The sequence below is a fragment of the Silurus meridionalis genome, chromosome 4, assembly GCF_014805685.1.
Source record: "Silurus meridionalis isolate SWU-2019-XX chromosome 4, ASM1480568v1, whole genome shotgun sequence".
Classification (NCBI taxonomy): domain Eukaryota; kingdom Metazoa; phylum Chordata; class Actinopteri; order Siluriformes; family Siluridae; genus Silurus; species Silurus meridionalis.
Window position 1 is genome coordinate 28,844,699 of NC_060887.1, and position 19,952 is coordinate 28,864,650.

At 39.0% G+C, this 19,952-nt stretch overlaps 1 protein-coding gene across 15 annotated transcripts in view; it reads left to right on the forward strand.

The window, feature by feature from the left end:
* The first annotated feature begins 6,213 nt into the window (after nt 1-6,213).
* The window catches only part of ptprma (protein tyrosine phosphatase receptor type Ma), a 204,258-nt gene continuing 190,519 nt past the window's right edge, over nt 6,214-19,952 (forward strand). For 8 of the 15 annotated variants that reach the window (XM_046846529.1, XM_046846530.1, XM_046846531.1 and 5 more), the window contains exon 1: nt 6,214-6,641. In XM_046846529.1, the coding sequence (XP_046702485.1) occupies nt 6,575-6,641 (67 nt within the window). In that variant the 5' untranslated portion in view covers nt 6,214-6,574. The remainder of the gene's footprint in view (nt 6,642-19,952) is intronic. The other 7 variants (XM_046846533.1, XM_046846535.1, XM_046846537.1 and 4 more) reach the window with 1 other exon arrangement.

Consider the following 19,952-nt stretch of genomic DNA (forward strand, 5'->3'; position numbering starts at 1 on the left):
CACTTCCAGAATCTGTACCAAGATGTTCCTGGTGACCTGGTAAACACCTTTTTAAAAAGCGTTATATTGTTTTTTCCCTTAGTTCACCCGACTGTATCTGGCTGAATAATGTGTAGATTCTACAGTTAGTCTTTCTCTAGGACCTCCATGTATTGTTAAGATTACTGGCATCAAATATAAAGAGCTCCTCATAATTCACTACTCTTATTTAACATAAGACCAGTGATCCTGAACCCCTAATGTGGCTATATAAGAGTATATAAAAAAATCAAAGGTTGTCTGCTAACATCAGTCTGTGTGGCCCTTGTAAACAAAAAATGATAGAAGTCTTGACATTCTGACATCAGTCACATTTTCCTCTATTTACTTTAAATCTGTAGTTAAATTTATTGCATTCCCTGATGTAACTTATATTTGGCAGGTTGTAAACCAAGTTTTGTGTAACCCCAAACCAAGATAAAGCCAATAAAAACTCTTTTCATGTATACTGTGGTACCCTCCTACTACCAGGGGGCAAAACAGAGATTTGGAGTCTCTTTATCAAATCATAAAAACAACTTGTATCCAGCACACTTTACAGTTAAGGTCAAAATTGCAGCCACATTTATAATGAAAATAAACAAAATACATATATTCAAACAGGGCTCAAACCTGTATATTCACATGTAAACACAATAGATTTTATACATCAACTTTTACCTTAATTGGTTACCAAATGTGTGTATTCAACAAGCATTCGTTTATACTGTGTTCCAGAGTTCATTGGTTTTTCCCCATGGTGAATGATGACAAAAGATTTGAACATGTGCACATACCTCAGGAAACAGGAAATAGCCAAGGGTCATGCTAGAGTTCCTGGAAACTGAAAGCAATGTAAATAAAAATTTTCTTTTTTCAAGGACAACCGTTTCTTTTTGAAAATTGCACACAGAGAGAAAATGCCATTGCTGAACATAAAAGTGATACCAATATTTGTCATTTTTGCCATTCTCCCATTCTCTTGAGAACAACAATAGTTAAAGGGTTGTCTGTCTTTTTTATGCATGCCGCTTAAATCTAATGATGCTCTTCCATGAATTACTGCTTTAGATCATACACCAATCAGGCATAACTTTATGACCACCTGCCTAATATCGGGTTGGCCCTTCTTTTGCTGTTAAAACAGTTCTGACCCATCGAGCATTAACAACATTAACTTCTTCAGCAATTTGAATTACAGTAGCTCGTCTGTTGAATCAGACCACACAGGCCAACCTTCACTCCCCACGTGCAAAGAGCCTTGGCTCTGGTGCACCACTTTTCCTTCCTTTGACCACTTTTAATAGATACTGACCACTGTAGACTGGGAACATCCCACTCGCTCAAATCCTTATGCTCACCCATTTTTCTGTCTTCTAACACATCAAATTTGAGGACAAAATGTTCACTTGCTGAATTAATATATGCCACCCACTAACAGGTACAATGACGAAGAGATGATCAGTGTTATTCACTCACTAGTCATAATTTTATAATATCATAATGTTATGCCTGGTCTGTGCATGTACATCAGATGTACTATATAAATGTTTTATGAAAAACTGTGAAGTTCCGGAAAGCATATCAAGGACAGTGAAAGAATAAAATCCTTTAAATACTATTTACGAATAAACTTTAAACCAAATGATATCCTAAAATCTATGTTTTAATATTTATTCTTAAATAATATTTAAAGAATTTGATTTTCTCAAAGATGATTATAATTTTAAATATTTTAATAATCAACAATTATTTTCTATTAAAGGGCTCAATGGCTCTTCAAAAGTGTTCAAAAGTGAAACTGATACATATAACTTTGTTTTAATTCCCTTCATGTGTCCTTACTTAATTCAGTCACTAAATTTAACTTGCAGGTGAGCCTTATAGCCAATGACTCATTCACTCCCAGGGGCAATTTAGAGCAGCCAAGCCACCTACCAACATGTTTTTGGGCTGTAGGAGCTCAGGATTGAATCACATATCCAGAAGCTGTGAGCCAGCACTACCTGCCCCCATCATAACTGAATTTAGGTATTTACTCTTATCTGGATGAGATGCACTGAGGAAAATTATGTTACCTTCTTTTGAGGACTCAAAATAATAACACATTAATGGTGAGTCAAAGTGAACTGTGATAACTAAAGGATGAAGGACATCTAAACAATTTATCTTCAAGACTGAATAGATGAAAAGTGTTTCAGTGGATGAGGTGAGACAGTGAAAGTGGACGTTTGTCTGGAGTCTGGATTGACACTATATGTGTCTGACTGCATCTCTAGTTCTTTTCAGTTTTGGTTTTTCCTATTTGATATTTTCTATCATCTATGACCTTAAAATCATGTGCTGCAGAGAAGTGCTGAACTTGGTTGAATGTAGAACAGTTCTGAGTGAGACAAAATATTGGTAGCTCATTGTTACTATCCTTATAACAAACTTAAAACAGTCCCTAATAATTTCCTTTAAGTCGCCTTCACTGTTTTTTTAAATATGCATTTTTGTAAAGCTGTTGATATCCGATGTTTAGAGGAGAAAGAATGCTGAGTTGCATCCAAAGAACACCATACCAACTGTGAAGCATAGGGGTGGAAACATCATGGACACCAGGACGACCGATCCGTGTAAAGGAAAGAATGAATGGGGCCATGTATCGTGAGATTTTGACTAAAAACCTCCTTCCATCAGCAAGGGCATTGAAGATGAAACATGGCTGGGTCTTTCAGCATGACCATGGTCCCAAACACACCGCCCGGGCAACGAAGGAGTGGCTTCGTAAGAAGGTCCTGGAGTGGCCTAGCCAGTCTCAGATCTCAACCCCATAGAAAATCTTTGGAGGGAGTTGAAAATCCGTGTTGCCCAGCGACAGCCCCAAAACATTATTGCTCTAGAGGAGATCTACATGGAGGAATGGGCCAAACTACCAGCAACAGTGTGTAAAAACCTTGTGGAGACTTACAGAAAACCTTTGATCTCTGTCATTGCCAAATACTTATTTTCCACCATAATGTGCAAATAAATTCTTTAAAAAATCCGACAATGTGATTTTCTGGATTTTTTTTCTCATTTTGTCTCTCATAGTTGAAGTGTATCTATGATGAAAATTACAGGCCTCTCTCATCTTTATAATTGGGAGAACTTGCACAATTGGTGGCTGACTAAATACTTTTTTGCCCCACTGTATACAACACACTAGACTGTGTTTTTATGCTGTATAGTATTATAATTCCACTTTATTGCAACTCAGGGACCAAACTCGTTCAAACATGACAATGCCCCTGTGCACAATCTAAGGTCCATGAAGACCAGGTTTGACAGGTTGGAGTGAAAGAGCTAGAGTGGCCTGCATTGAGCTCAGTCTTTAACTCCACTACAACACCTTTAGGATTAACTGGAATGGGTTCCAGGTCTTCTGGCCAACATCAGTGCCTGATCTCACTAATCAGTCTTGTTGGTGAATGAGCAAAGATTTCCACAGTAATGCTCAAAAACCTACATAACTTTAATCTAACATATTAAGATAAAACTTTCTTTCGGCTTCTCCCATTAGGGGTCGCCACAGCGGACCATCCGCATGTTTGATTTGGCACGTTTTTACGCTGGATGCCCTTCCTAACGCAACCCTCCCCATTTATCCGGGCTTGGGACCGGCACTAAGGCTTGTGCAACCCTAATGGCTGGGGTTGGTTCCCTGACCAGGGATTGAAACCGGGCCTCAGCAGTGAGAGCGCCGCATCCTAACCACTAGACCACCAGGTACCCTAACTTATTAAGATAGTGGGAATAAAAAAAATCTCTATGTCTATAATAGATAGTCAGAATATTACTGACATTTAAATGAAACTAGCTCAGGTTACTTTTTCTGTACTGTTTATGCATCGTCTCTGTGTCCATATGGGCTCTCTGGTTACCCCAAAAAATGCAAGTAGGTGGCTATACTAAATTGCCCCTAGGTGTGAAGGTGTGTAGAAATGTGTGTACATGGTTCCCTGTAATAAACTGGTGCCTCATCTGGAGTGTATTCAGAATCAGATTCAGAATCAGAATCAGGTTTATTGGCCAAGTGTGTTGACACACACAAGGAATTTGGTTCCAGTTGTTAGTGACTCTCAAAGTACAGACATAAATAACACTATACATTCAGCTTGGACTATACAAGACAAAAACAGACAAGACAAGACAATACAGACTATGTGAAACAATATAGACAGTATGAGTATTAAATAGGGATACAGATTAAATGACAGATCAGTAATGTACATAAAGTGTGAGTGCATGGTAGTGCAAATGACAGTATTGTGTGTCAGGTATGATAAAGAGTTTACTATAGAACTTTGTACATAAATAAATGTGTACAGTAATTCCCAACTAATGTTCCTAATAAGCTTAAGGATCCTCCCTGACCATGACCCTGAGCAGAATGAAGCATTTGCTGAAAATGACTGAATGTTCTAAGCATATTTAAATGTTATTTACTTGTTAAAATAAAAAAGATTTGATGGTGATGGGAAAACAGATACAGTATATCTCTAGAAATAATCAAGTTACATTATATATGAACCATATTCAGTGTTTAGAGTAAGGCGTTAAAGCCACACATGCACCTTACTAGCAAAAAAACAGGGTGAATTCAGGCATAGTATACTGGAACACACGCCATTCCACTGGAACTGCATTCTAGATATAATATAATTTAAATTGATGCATCCCAATGAGATCATTAAAAAGGAAACAAAGGGACTAAGGTAAGAAAAATGACATGCAATAGTGAATAATTGAGACTGAAAAATAAATGTCAAAGTTTTTTTGTTGTGATTTCATAAACTTTTGCTGAAGTTACTGCTTAATGCATTGTTGTATCGTGTTATACGTCATCACCCAGATTAATCAGTTATGAAATCTGTTCGTAGTGGATTTAAGAAGAAAATTGGGTTTGACTTGGAATATAAACTCTGTTATTGTTGTTGCTTGAATAAATAAATGAATGCAACTTGTGCTCAGTGAATTTAGATAACTGTGGTCATAGTAGGATATTGTAATAATGTATGTAAATTAAATGTAAAAAGTTATATGCTACAAACAAATGAGTTTGACTACATCTCTAGTTCATTTTCATTTTCAATCCAGTGATGAAGAAAGGTCCTGTATTTACAGGGAGAATGTAGACAGCACTGATTGAGACATTTTCCTGCTAACTCCTAGTACAACGTTTGGTCATTTTATTAAGATAACTGCTTTCATATTAGGACATTGTAAAGATAGATAAACAATGTCATCCAAGAAGAAGGAAAAACCTAAACCAGTTTAAAATATGTCGCAAATAAACAAACTTGGCATTAGAAAGGGTTTCAGCCATGCAATTTTACATTTAAACATATATTTTTTCCTTCACGTTGTTTTAGAATTGAGAGCAAAGTTTGGAAAAAAAAGAAGGATCAAACAGGTTTTGAGAGCACACTTTAGAGCCCAAAGGTGTGAAAGGTAAAAGTAGCTCCACAAAGAAATGGAATGGCACATTTTAGTGCATTTTATTCCCCTTCACAATGTGTCCATCCTGTTCCCAGAAAGACTTTCCTAGACTCTGACTGATGAAAGTGTGTTGAGCAGATACAGTGTTGATGGAGAAGAAGGGAGGGAAGGGAAGCGAAGGGGGGATGGAAAAGCGTAACACGAAACAGACCCTTATCTCCCTGCCGCTGTATACACACATCTTCATGTCTGGATTGGAGCTCAGCGAGCTTTCTGAACTCCGGTCTGTCAGCAATCACGGCGCATATTTGCCGCGCGCACGCTCACGGAACGCATTTCGGGCGTGCTTCGCTGGTATCCGCCTCGCGCGCGCGCGAGCGCCACGCGAGAAAGTTGCGCGAGGAAACTCCTCGTTCCCAGGTTTGACACAGCTCGCGTTACTATAACCACGCACATACTTGCAAAACAGATAAAAAAAAAAGCCAGCATAACTTGCAGTAATCCCCATCCGTCTAACAACTAAAAAAGCGTCAGTATGGGAGCGCACCAGAGTGCACGCAGACAACGCGTACTATCCATTAGTACATTAGTACTCAAGATTTTGCACAGTACACTTTAAATAATGAATGCATACTATATAGTGGGCTAGTGGGCACTTTTTTTTTTTTTTTTTTGGTTAGGAGGCAGCCCTGCTTCTTTTTGGGCTGTGCGCGCGCGGTGACGTCAACACCTCGGCGTGTGTGTGTGTGAGTGTGTGTGTGTGAGTGAGTGCCGCTGTGTCGAAGTCATTTCGGCTGCGTGGAGCCAAGCGCGCGCACGCACGCACAAACACACGCGTACTGTTAACCAAGTGAGGAGAGAGAGAGAGAGAGAGAGAGAGAGAGAGAGAGAGTGTGTGTGTGTGTGTGTGTGTGTGAGAGAGAGAGAGAGGGAGAGAAGGAGTCGACTTTACTTGTATCGCGTAAAACCCGGTAATAAAACACGGCAGTACTGGAGCAGTGGAAGTGCGGTACACCAAACACACGCACACCGCCACATTTGCGTTGTTTCCCCCTTGGAGCTCGGGGGTTATAGCGTCCGCTACTCTCCTGCAATGGATAGAGTTTTAACTTGTCTCCTGGCTGTACTCCTGGTTTCAGTTCGAGGACAAGTCTTTCGAGGTAGGTCCTGCTGCTGCTTCTCAATCACGCCATGGCGCTTCCAGACCCGTGCGTGGGTTTTTTTGTTGTTGTTGATGTTGTTTTATTGAGGTTGGGATACTCTACAGAAGGTTTGGCGTTGTGCTCTGAACATGGTTTTCGCAAAACGTGAACTTTTTTTTGACGAGCCGGATAAGGCGATGTCCTGCTGCACATTCCTGTATGCGCTGTGCAACTTCAACCAAACTTCTCACGAGCGCTCAGCTGCGGCTCGGGTGCTCGCGCAGTGGACGCGTTCTCTCGGATTGGGCTTGTCGGGTTGTGTGTGTGTGTGTGTGTGTGTGTGTGTGTGTGGATGAGTGAGTGAATGAGTGGATTTACCGTTGCGCAAACTTTGAGTTGGAGCTGCACCATCTCGAACTTCTTGGCTCGTTTGCGTCCACTGCAAAAGAAGCAAATCAAGCATTCATTTGTGCAGTATCACATGTACGAGTGAACACTGTAGGTGTCCAAACGTGTGTGTTTGTGTATTTTTTTATTTTTAGGAGAAAGAGGGTTGATGAATCATAATATTTTGCCAATACTCCCAAAACATCAACAGCAAATGTTTATAAACCTTTAGAGCTTCTGACTTGAATGACTTTCATTTTCCCATATTTTGGGATTGGGAATGTTTGCACAGGATATCAGAGGAATTGCTATAAGGTGCACCGGGAAAAACCCATTAAAGACTTTTTCCTTATTTTTTTGCTCTGATTAGACAAACTTTTCTATTTCTGTAAATATTCAACAAAACTTTTCCCCCTATGCATTCAAGTGGCCAGCATAAAGGAGTGGATAATCCGGGTCTGAGTCCACACACACACACACACACACACACACACACACAGCTCGCAGGCTGTTTGTTTGAACTGCTCTAACCGGCTAGAAGTCTAATCTTATCAAAGCAAGCCGTTACTTTTTATAGACACTGATCATCCCTCTAGCGTTAGACTCCAGTTACATGCTGCCTGAACCTACAAGCACGAGCTACACTTTCCTCTGCATAACTTACAGAAGCAAAAAACAAACAAAAACAAAAAGATCATTCAACATAGTGAATAATCCATTGAAAGCCTGCTTGAACTTCTCTGTGTCCCTGTCGATATTCTTTTATACCCATTCTCTTCCCTTCTTCTTTTCCATTCTCTTCACTTTTTTCCATTCTCTTCCTTTTTCCATTCTCTTCCTTTTTCCATTCTCTTCCTTTTTCTTTTCCATTCTCTTCCTTTTTCTTTTCCATACTCTTCCCTTTTCCCCGTTCTCTTCCCTTCTTGTTTTTCCATTCTCTTCCTTTTTCTTTTCATTTTTCCCTTTTCTTTTCCATTCTCTTCCTTTTTTGTTCTCTTGCCTTTTCTTTTGAATTCTCTTCCTTTTTCTTTACCATTCTCTTCCTTTTTGTTTTTTCATTCTCTTCCTTTTTCTTTTCCATTCTCTTCCCTTCTTGTTTTTTTCATTCTCTTCCCTTTTTCTTTTCCATTCTCTTCCCTTTTTTCCCCATTCTCTTCCCTTTTTCTTTTCCATTCCATTCTCTTCCCTTTTTTGTTTCTTTTCCATTCTCTTCCATTCTTGTTTTCCTGGCACATGCGTTGCATTTGCTTTCAGGACAGAATGCACAAGCTTGAATAAACTGACTTTTTGCTCTGTTCTCTTGCCCTCGCTCAGTGTGCTTGTCATTACTTTCGGAAAATGTGTGTGATCTCCAAACCTCTTGCTGTTTATTCTGCTGGGTGTAAATTGTAAATAAAGAATTATAAAAAAAATACCTCTAAGGAAAACAACTCTTTTAGGGAGTTCGTCTGACAGCCATTACTCCTGTATTTTTGTTTATTTTTTTACTACCATTGTATTATAGGCAAATATATCTATACTTTTTGGTCACAAAGCCAGTATTTGTGGTAATGTTCTATTCTTTTGTGTTTGCATGATTTTTTCTTCCCCACATGGCGCACAGCTGGCACGGGCACCGCGTGTTTTGTAGTTTTCACAGTGTCCTGATGGGGGCAGCATCGCACACGCGGACCTCCAGCAGCTCATACCGTTACTTCCAACGTAGATGATATAATAATGTGTTTCACACCATACACTGCAAGTTCCCAGCTCTGGATCTGCACTATCCTCTGTCATTACACACATATTAGTATTATTTTTTCTCTACCACACACTTGAGTTCAGCAAAGACTGTTAATTATGCTTTTAGTCCTGATTTGTTGAATCAGGTGTGTTAGATGAGTCCTTAAGGGATACTTTAGGAACAGGTTTTGGATCCTATCCTGGATCAAGTGTGAGTCATTTGTGATTTTCTGGCTTTGAAGAACTGATATGCTTGGAACAGCACAGTCCTTTTTTTTTTTTTTTTTTTAATAAAGATAAGCACAATTTTGCAAACTTTTTATAACATATGTACTATTTTTAGTACACCAAAATATATATTTTTTTATATACTGCACACATCATATTTATTATAAATATATGGACTCGATGTTTTTTGTTTATAAAGAAAATCTTTATTTTTCTACTTTCAGTTTTTACTGTCAGTTTCTAATGCATTTATATCATGTCATATCATATCATGTCATATTATATCATATACTTGTGCCCTAATGCACCCTATTGCACCGGCAGTATTATTTTTGCTTATTTCAATTTGGCCAGTGACGTGAAAGGATATCCTGTCTGAATCTCCCAGCTGGGTCATGTTTTACATTCTCTTCCGTGGATTTATTTGCACACCCGCTTTTTTTCGGCATTGTGTTTGAGTCCCATTGTTTCTGTAAGCTCTGCTGCTGGTGTATTCACTCGCATGACCACCACAAAAAGATCCGACTGATCACAGTATATTTATAGTATAGTTATATACTTTACAAGCGGGTACTAGAAGGGTTGTAATTTTTTTCACCCTATTAAGTGCCCTTTTTTATTACAAGCGCTTTGTATTGTAAGCAAGTCAGCTATTTGCGAGATATTTCACTATTGTATGTAAACATGGCCAATTGATGTTCCTAATTTTTATAAAAATTGAATGCAAACGAGGAAAATGATTCAGATCTGCATACAGCACTTACACAGCAATAGTGGGTATTGTGTTTTTTAAAATAAACTTTCGATATAATACAATTTTTTGGACATTTTTTTTGACCTGTTGAAAACATTGATAAGCTTGTGTGACTGAACCTCCGTCTTGTATGTCCTAAACTTTAAATGATATTTGAGTATTTCTGCAGTGTTAGGTGATCAGTCAGGTTTATGTGTAATCACAGCGGTTTAGTGTCTAAGAAACGACAGTCTCAGACCAGCTGTCAGCATGCTTTAATTGTACCATATAATGTTCGCAGTTGATCTTTTCGAGTCAATGGAGAATGAAATTGGATCCCCCTTATACACGAGTCAGCCAGATTATAACAGCCAGGGTAATAACAGTGTTAAAATGTAGCATTAACTCAGAATATTAATATCGAGTCCCTTTCTCATTTAAGACTTGCCTCATTTAGTGTTCACAGATACTCTTCCTGTGCTGGGTATCTGGCGTGGAAATGACCTCCCATTTGTCACAGGTCTGCTATGTGCATTTTTAGCATCCTGTTACAGAATTCCAATGGTCTGGTATTTGTAGTGGCTGAGCTCTGTAAACACCTCGCACTGGATGTGTGACCCTGCTCTTGTCCGAGGTCAAGCCCATCCCCCAAAACACACACACAAACACACACATACACACTTGCCTCAAATGCTTTCATAAGCAAACACGCATACATTTTTGCATGTTTTCTTGTTCTTTCGATCTGTTTTTCACATGCAAATTCAGACACTTAATGCCTCAGCATACTTAATGCAGGGATGACATTCATGAGAACTGCATGTAGACGAAAGTTCCTTGGCGAGCTTTCAAGGTTGCATAGGCTATTCTCTGTAGTTTCACATTGGCTGTCGTGCAACCAGTGTTCCTGTACTGCAGGAGGCCCTATTCAAATTTAATAACAATTACCACAACTACGGCAAAAATCTTGCCTGCTGCAAAGTACCAGCAGAATCAACTATGCCGAGTTGTAAGTACACAAATAATGACATGCAAAGAAAAGGAAGCTTATGCTATTTGATACTTGAAATTTAACGGTTCAGGCACTTCTTGTTTGTAATGACCAATCACAGGCTTGATTATGTAGCGTGTTTGCTCGCTTATCTGCCATGTGCATGACATTTGTTTTTACTGCAATTATGTTTTAGTGTTTGCTGGAGCCGCTGATCATTCCCCGTTGCGTGACTTACGCCCAGGTCTTTATACATTTCAATATACACATACACGTTACACATATAAATTTCACTTTTTTATTCTTCATATTCTGAGAAAACAAACATACACGGATATACCCTGCCATCTTTAATGCCTATTTAACAGCTTTCCTTTGTAGTCATTAAAGTCCTAGGATCGTATTGCCCCAGAATTGTCGGTTATAGTGGCAATTCCCATTTTCCCATCAGCACTGTGACTTTGTAAAAGATGCTGAGCAAACATGGCCACACTAATTAAAGTGGGTCTCGTCCTCAAGTGGGCCAAAAAAACGAACATAAAAGCTAATGGATCAGCTGCTCACCCTATCAGAGGCCTGCTGAGGAGTGCAGGGTGGACAGGTGGTCTGTTAGTGCCACACACGATACCATCGCGCCCCATAAATGCTTGCAAATAAACCAACACAGAGGCGATTAAGCAGCCATAACAGGATCGCAGTGATGATGCTGTTGAGCTGTTTACAAGAGTGAGAATCCTTTGTAGGTGACTGTGTCAAACCAAGTGTGCTGGAAAACACAGCTAATTAATCCACAACGGGCCGGCGCTGACCCAATTTCCGAGGTGGTTTTATTAGCTGTTCAAATTGCCTGGGTTATCGGCGTTTGTGTGGTGATACTGACATCTTGCTTTCGCTGAGGTAGAACAAGGTGACATGCTGGGCAGGTGGCTGCTTTTCTCTGTCTCTCCTCCCCGAACATCACCACAGGCAGATATCTCTATTACTCACTATGTCTCTCCACTGAGTCATTAGCAGCTTGGAGGCCTGGTTTAGCTCTACCACAGCGCTGTCTTAGTGTTTGTCCAACCTAATTGTGACCAGACCCATTGTTTTACAAAAAGGAAGCTGTAAAAAAAAGAGGCCCCGGCTAGCGCACGTAGGCACAGGTTTTAGACAGGAAATTGGCCTAACTCGGCACGGCGAGCTTGCTCGTTTCAAAGGCGAAATGACACAGGGTAGGAACAATAGTTGTCTCTGTCTGGCCAGCCTGTAGCTGCCTGGGAGGTGCCATAAATTCAGTCTTGTGAGATTTTTTCTCTTGCATATCCAGTGACATTTTTAATTGTTGCCAAGCATCAGTGGCGAGTATTAATCCCTGAGATTTATTTACATCCGCTAAATCGAGGAGGTGTAAATATTTGCTCAGAATGCAAAGACCATGCAGGGGCAAATTGTTTTTTTAATGATGTTCTAATTATTTCCTCATGCATTTTCATCATGCTTGTGGTATTTTGTGGCAGATTAAGTTGAGGGGACCTTTTCTGAGGGTTTCTTTATTAGTCGTTTTAATTGGAGACAGTAGAAGAGAGAGCAGCGAGGACTTCAGCATGGTCTTTGTCCAAGAACGTGATTAACTGCTTTATATTTGCACATGAAAATTACAATTTTCTGCTGCCAATCAAAATTTGCACTACTCTATTAATTAATTTGTCTGTCTTTTACATTTTTGACCCATCCATCAATAAGAGACATCATATGTTAGAAGCAAACAGTTTCCCTTTATATTCTTCATGTATCTTCTCTGCATTTAGTACGGACGTAATCTAATGACTAACTTTTAATGCTCCAGGAATCCTGGTGCACTATTTTTTTTAACCAAATTTAAACGATTTTATTATGACCCTGACAGGTCATTTATTATTTAAGGATGAATAAATTAGCACTACATTTGTGTCAGTGAATGTGGCATTTACTCCTCCCCCAGTGCTCCTCAAATGAAAGTACAGCTCTCCTGCTATTTTCACCCCCCAACAAAAAGTAAAATTTTTTTAGAAAAATTCATTTTTATTCATTCCAATGAATGTTTTTAGATTCTGTTAAATCTCTAGAAAAAGCATACAAAGTCCAACAACTCTGAAGAACATTATTATATATTCCTTCAGCAGTGATGGCGAAGCTGTCTGCTCTCTGGAGGTGACACCAGGAGAAAGTGCTTGTGCTCTTACAATCCCGATGTCCCGCTGAAAAGGCAGCCACATTCAAAAAGGAGGCCTTTTCAAATCAGATAAGGGCTCATTTGGTTTTGGAGCCTCCTGCTGCTCCAGGAATAACCTCCTCATTTGGGATTCACTGATAAGAATATTCTGGGCTGACGCTGATAATCACAGTTTCTCTATCTGTGTCTGCGAAATGTGCTGCAGCTTAACTCTGCTTTAGATTTATTGCATTTAAGCATAGCAAAGAAGATCACATTACATCAGCATCACCAGAGAGAACAAGTCTCTCTGCTGTTCGCTCCAAATCTGATGCTGATACAGTACTAATTTTACTCATGATCTGAACAGAAGCAACAAACAATGTTCCAAACTCTTGGTGCATGATGGAAGATATTTAGATAAGTTTTGTTCAAATAGTAAAATCCACTACAATGGTTCTGTAAAAATTGCTGGGAGAAATTGTTTTCTTATAGTATATAAAACCATGTATGGACTATATGGACAAAAGTATTGAGACACCTGACCTTTCCAGCCATATGTGGTTCTTTTCCAAACAGTTACCACAAAGCTGGAGGCACACAACTGTATAGGATGTCTTTGGATGTGGTGTATTAAAATATTTTATTCACTCAAACCAAACTTGTCTCACCATCGCAATTTGTAGAGGAAGATCTTGAGTGTCCTGCTATAGTGCTCTGATCTCAACCCTACGCATTTGGGATAAATTGTAACAGTGTCTACGCCCCAGACCTCCTCACCCTACATCAGTCCCTGACTTTACTAACACCCTTGTGGCTGATGAACACAAATGTCCACAAGCACACTTCAAAATCTAGTGGAACATCTTCTCAGAAGAGTGGAGGATATTATAAGAGCAAATTGGGACTAAATGTGAAATGCAATGCTTAAAAAGCACATACCATGCTTATGACCAGGTGTCTGCACACTTTTAGCAAATATAGTGTATAGTAAGCGTCTGAAATAACAGCAGGGATTTGTGTTACCGCACGGCAGCTGATGCGCTTGCACCAGGAAGGCCCAGGCACTGAAGCTACAGTGTGGCTAATTACTTACTCTGATCTGTAGAAGCGTAAATAACAACACCATCCAACAGTTAAATTACTCCATTTAACCACTCCAGGGTTGCTCCATCTGCCTTTAACAAGTACACACTCACTCACTTGAATTAACTGCCTTACCCTGGTCAGAGTACCAGTGAGACCTCAGTCTATCATAAGGCACCACACCCACCTATTCATGGTTTAGTGTAACCAGTCCAAAAACAGTGCCCACTACACCACTATGGTGCCATATAAATGCCTTTACTATTATACCTGGTTCATTACACTTTTTATTTTTCAAAGAAATTGTCTGTGAAGTGCTGCATTATTATTCTTTTTTTGTTGTTGCTAATGTTGCAGTATTTGAAAGATAATCCCAAATTTTTCCAATTTGGTAGATTTTTGGGAGGTCTGGGGAATGCAAATTGAATCCAGTAGGATGTTTCTAATGTCATCCAGCGATTTAGCTGTTTTTAATGGCCGGTCTAATTACATTGCTTTGCTTATTTGGAGTTATTAATTTTTAACAGTGCAGCAGCTGCCAGCCTACTTGGCAAAAAGTGTCAGAATGCTTTGTGATTATAGACATAAAAGTGGAGGCCGAAAGCAAAAAACAAAGAAAGTGAAAGAATTGGACTGGGCAAACCTCCCACGTTTAGATAAATGGATATCAAATGAGTGTGTAACCTAACTGGCTTTGCTTTGAACTAGAGCAGCAGGGCCAAAATGCAGTGCAGTCGGTGCAAGTGACATTATTGTTGTATATATGTATATTGTTTTGTGTGTGTGTGTGTGTGTGTGTGTGTGTGTGTGTGTGTGTGTGTGTGAGAGAGAGAGAGAGCGAGAGAGAGAGAGAGAGAGAGAGATAGATTGACTTATTGCTTAGTAGCCTTGCTTGTTTTCCTGCTTTGCTGCTGGCTATAGCAGGGCTACCAGGTTACTGACTGAATGTGAAATATTAATAGTGTACATAAATAGAGTATTTACATGGAAATCCTTTATATGGAAATGCAAAGCCAGTAGGACCTGAATGCAATGCTCAAACAGGGGAAACTGGATATTAGTATTGCAATTGCCAATGTAGTACTAACATTTATTTAACAGTATACTTTGCAGACCTCATCTCACAAGAACCTTGTGAACCCTTCAGCTGAAAAAAATGGTTCAGTGGTTCAGTCTGCTTCTGTTCTCTGTCTTCCTTAATTATTATAAAAAGTCCCTATATATAGATAATGAAAACAGTGGCGGGGTCCTAACTGGTTCTGGGCTACTATGAAAAAAACCCCAAACATGAGCTTGCTGTGAGATACAGGTTATTTTTGGAAAACGGATTCACTTTAAACTTGTTTAGCTGAGGTCAGTGTCTTTGCGCTCATTCATTAATATGAAAAGTAATTGAAAGCACCATAACATAATGCAGAATGTTATTAGTTTGGTTCTTTGACCCTTTTAAAATAAAAAAGGTGATCCATATATGCCATTAATGCTGGTGTTTTCTGTAGAGCAGAGCAAGAGAGAAAAAAAGTTAGAGTAATAAACATGACATATTATTACCATGTCATTTCAACAATCATTTTTTTGTGCTTTTGGATGTTGTGCCCAAGGGACCATTATTCATGTCTGGAGTAGATTTAATAACTGCAGAATAAGTAAGTCAGTAGTGTTGTAAAGATCTCTCAAATTCTAAAAATAACCAGTTAAATTAAAATGATTTAAAATGTTTAATTGGATGTTACAGTTCTTAATTAGCATCATATTTTCCATTATTCCAGTTCTCAGAGTTGACTTGATCTGAGACACACACACACACACACACACACACGCAAGGTGTGGCACACATGCGAAATTTTGTTTGCATTTCAGCCATGATGTTGACGTTTTTGACGCAGCTCAAGTTCCTGAAAGGGAACAGTAGCTTACCAGGCAGAGGTTAGTGCTTCTGTCACTATGAGAAATGTGGTTAACTCATGTTGCTTCAGTAAATATTCATCAATTCATGCATTCATTCATTCATTCATACAATCATTCATTCATATTTATTCGTCATTCTGAGAATCTATTTAATCTGACCTCTGTCAGGAAGTTCTCGCTGGACAGGATATGTCAACATAAGGATTTAACAGAAGAATTATTTATCTAGTTTAGTCTATCTAGTCTATTATTTTATTTAGTTATCATTTAATACTTTTGTGCCACTATGCCAGGTGTAGCATGTAGGCTGTGTATCTGTGGTGTTACACGTGTCTGTTTTTGGATTAGATTTTGGGTCACCACTCTGCAACTGGAGGATTTATGGATGTATTAAATATCTTGGGGCTTGGCCAGCTCCTCTTTGCACCCCATATTTCATCCGTGTTTGATTGATGAAGTCCTGCATGTATGTCATTTGTATAAATGAGAGAGAGGATCAGAGATGGCTAGAGATGGGGGAGGGGTGGAGCTGTTTGCAAGAAACACAGGAAGAGTCCCGAGTGGCATGAATAAAGTTAAGTGAGGTTAAGAACACTTAAAATTAGAGCAGATGACCATTTTAGGAGCTAACCTTGTTATCAGGAGAGGTTTTAAAGAAAACAGGACAAGCAGCTTGACATTGGTGCCTTTGTAAGACAATTAAACTACGCATTACATGTCAGACATCAGAATAATACTGAAATTAAAATTTACATATATATATAATATCGGAATATATACTTGGGTGAAAATGACTGTGTGGAGGTGCATCAGGTAGTTCTAGGTTTGATCCAGAGTGTTGGATGTTCTCCCTGTGTCTTTCAGCGAACTTCTCTGGGTTCTCTTGTTTCCTCTCAAAAATATGCCAGTAGGTGGATTGGCCAAAAGCGTGAGCCATTTAGATTGTCCAAAGTTGTAAATGTACATCCTATACAGGGTGTATTCCTGCCTCAAAACCAGTAGATTCACAGATTTGTAGTTTAAACTTGGCAGTTGGTTTCATTTCCTTATGCAGTGCGACTAAACATTGAATAATTTAATCAAAAGATAATACTTCTGGGCCTGAGAGAACAGAACTTTTTGGTCAGCTTGCACCAAGGTTAGTATGAATGCTTTAAGAGAGTGGAATGGCGACACCTTTCCACAGCCAACTAGACCTTGCATTAGTGCTGCTTGAACACTGTTATTATGGAGTGCTTTCCCATGGGTTGGAGGGTTATTCTGAAGAGGACTGCTGTGGTAAACAGACTAACAGGATCACTAATACCATAGCTCACTCCAAGCATTTCAGAAGAGTTTCAGCAGAAAGTCAATACTGATATAAACCCTCCAAGACGATAAATGAGACAAATCTCCAGTGGCAAATGCTAGTTCATGCCAAATCCCTTCTCTGTTTAGATAATTGAAAAAGGAAGTCTGTATGTGTTGTGTGTGACTTGGCTTCTGTTTCTTCAAGTTCTCATTCCAATTATTTAAATCTCTGAAGAGAGGACAGATAGTGAAATTTGCCTCACTATGACCGCCGAGTCTGAAGGATTTGTTTGCTCATCTGTTCATCTGTAGAGTAGCATTAGCGATAAAACGCTAGAACTCTGTGGCAGACTGGTGACTACGGCATAGTGAGTGCTTTTAGAAGTGGCTAAGGTTGTTTTGTAGTGGTTTTGGTTGACTGTTAGCTGTTAGGGATTTTTTCTAGCCTGCATACTCACACAGACAGGAAGACAGTTTGGTAAAGGCTTGTCTAGAAATTCCGATGTAAGAATATAAGGCAAAGTAGGATAGAGAGAGAGAGAGAGAGAGAGAGAGAGAGGACAGTGGGGACAATTTGACAGGCATTGGGAGAGACATACAGGGAGGTGAAATGACATGCCACATACATGCTCTTGGAGTCACTGGGCCACTGGCTTATCCAGGGGCACTACATTAACAAGGACAGGCCCAGGAGCAGCCTTCCAGGATTTCATCCCGTTACCGACATAGCTTTTAGAGCGGACATCTATTCTATACAGTACGTATATGGGCTGCCATATTGAAAAATTACTCACATATATTTGAAGAAAATGTTGTTTCTGACATGGGTAAAGCAGGAGTTATGCCACATTTGGCATGGGTTTTAAACTACGTGTTACAAAGCACTTATACACTAGACAGATCTATTTATACCTGCCTTGAGGTTGTGGATGTACTGACTGAAATAAGTGATGATACTGATATAAGCTACTTTTTAAGCCATATACTACATTATTACTCTAAACAGCTTGTACATCACTTGTAGTAAACTTACCTGAAACAAGAACTCTTATAATATGTTGTGATACTAATTAGTACTATATTTATACAAGTATGAGACAGTGCTCAAACATTTTCATTTGAAATAGCAGTTGTGTGATTGTGAATTCTGTGATCAGTGTACAAGAATGATGCAACACATTATATACGCAAAGCAATATGGCTTTAATAGCAGCACGCTGATGATGCACAGATGTTTGAAGAGAAAACAACTGAAAGGTTCTGTGTGGTAAATTGACTATATGGGTCAAAATGATTATAATCACAAACTGAATTGGCTTGACAAGACAGGGAAAAGATGCTCTTTTGTGCATTTTTTGTTGTTGTGTTTTTTGTTTTTTTGTTTTTTTTAATATGCCATTATATAAGCTTAGAATATAATACTAGAAATAAGGTCTGCGGAAACCTGACTGTCGAATAGAGAAACCACATTTCACATGGCAATGGGAGTAACGATAAAATGTTGGATTAAAGGCCAACATTAATCAGGGCTTAAGCCCGTCACCGCATTTTTATCAACATCTCTTTATGCAGTGATCTGAGACATCTTAAAACATGAAGAGGAGATTAAATGATCCTATAAATCCCAAGAGTGTAAATCTGTCATCGTTTAATCCTGATCAGCTATAGTAAGTTTTATAAGCTAAACTTTGTAATGTAGTTTGGATACTCTGCTGTGTGAAATCTAATTGCTGAGAGAATTGCAGCCTTGCCCTTACCTTTTGTGTAAATGTGGTCTCATTGCAGGCAAGTAATTAAGGCATGTATTTATCACTAATTTTTCTCAAGTAAGTGATGGATTAAATCGGAGAGCTTTGGCTTGTTGTTAGATTTTGATGTATCACTTTCAAGCACGAACGGTCCCCGGGTTTCCACAGAGGGTTTACTTCGCTGAGCTGAATAGACTTCTCTTTCACGGCTAATAGGACTTTAGCAGCTGACTACAGCCATCCAGTTTTTTTTATATCCCCTGTTTAGTCACTGTAGGAGAAGCAATATCAAACAGCAGGGTTGACCATTCTGCCTGCTTATAGGGAGCATGCATTGTACAAGCTCACATACACATTCATAGCTTATTAGGAAAAAAGCTTTAAATGCAGAATATGGTTAACATTCAGATCTGGTCCTTTTTTATCTAGTAATTCAACTGTACTATTAGAAATCAGGTAATGTTTGTGAATAAACGTTTGAATGTTTGTGATGAAAAACTAAAAAGTTTTCTCATGTCATGCCTTCTCACTGCTTCATTCATTCATTCAACCAGGTCAACACTTGTTGCTCCGGCTTCTTAACATGCCAAATAATACAATAATTTTTTCCTCCAGATCCCACACATAAGCTATTGGCTTCAAATGGGAAAAAAAAAAGATTTCTTTTTTTTTTTTTGGAACTCTGATCAAACTCTGTCCTTGCTCTTAGTTTAGGATTTCATTTGTTTATATGCTTAGTATGAGATGGGAGTATCATGTTAAGGAAGAACAAAGGACTTTTTTTAAGTACTATTGCCATATGGTTCAATGCCCCACTGAGACATGGGAAACACTTCTTGCTTATTTGAATTGAATGGTTTTGCAATTTGTATCCTGATATCTTTTGCTAACAAATCGAAAGTCGCTTGCCTTATTGCACAAATTTCAAGTTTTGCTCAATATTACTTACTGTCACTGTTGGAGCTTTGTCTCTGCCCTCTTCAACAAAGACCACAGCGAAAGGCATGGATAGATTCCCTATTATCTGTACTCTAAAGACCAGGCTTAAGCCGATCGCTGACGT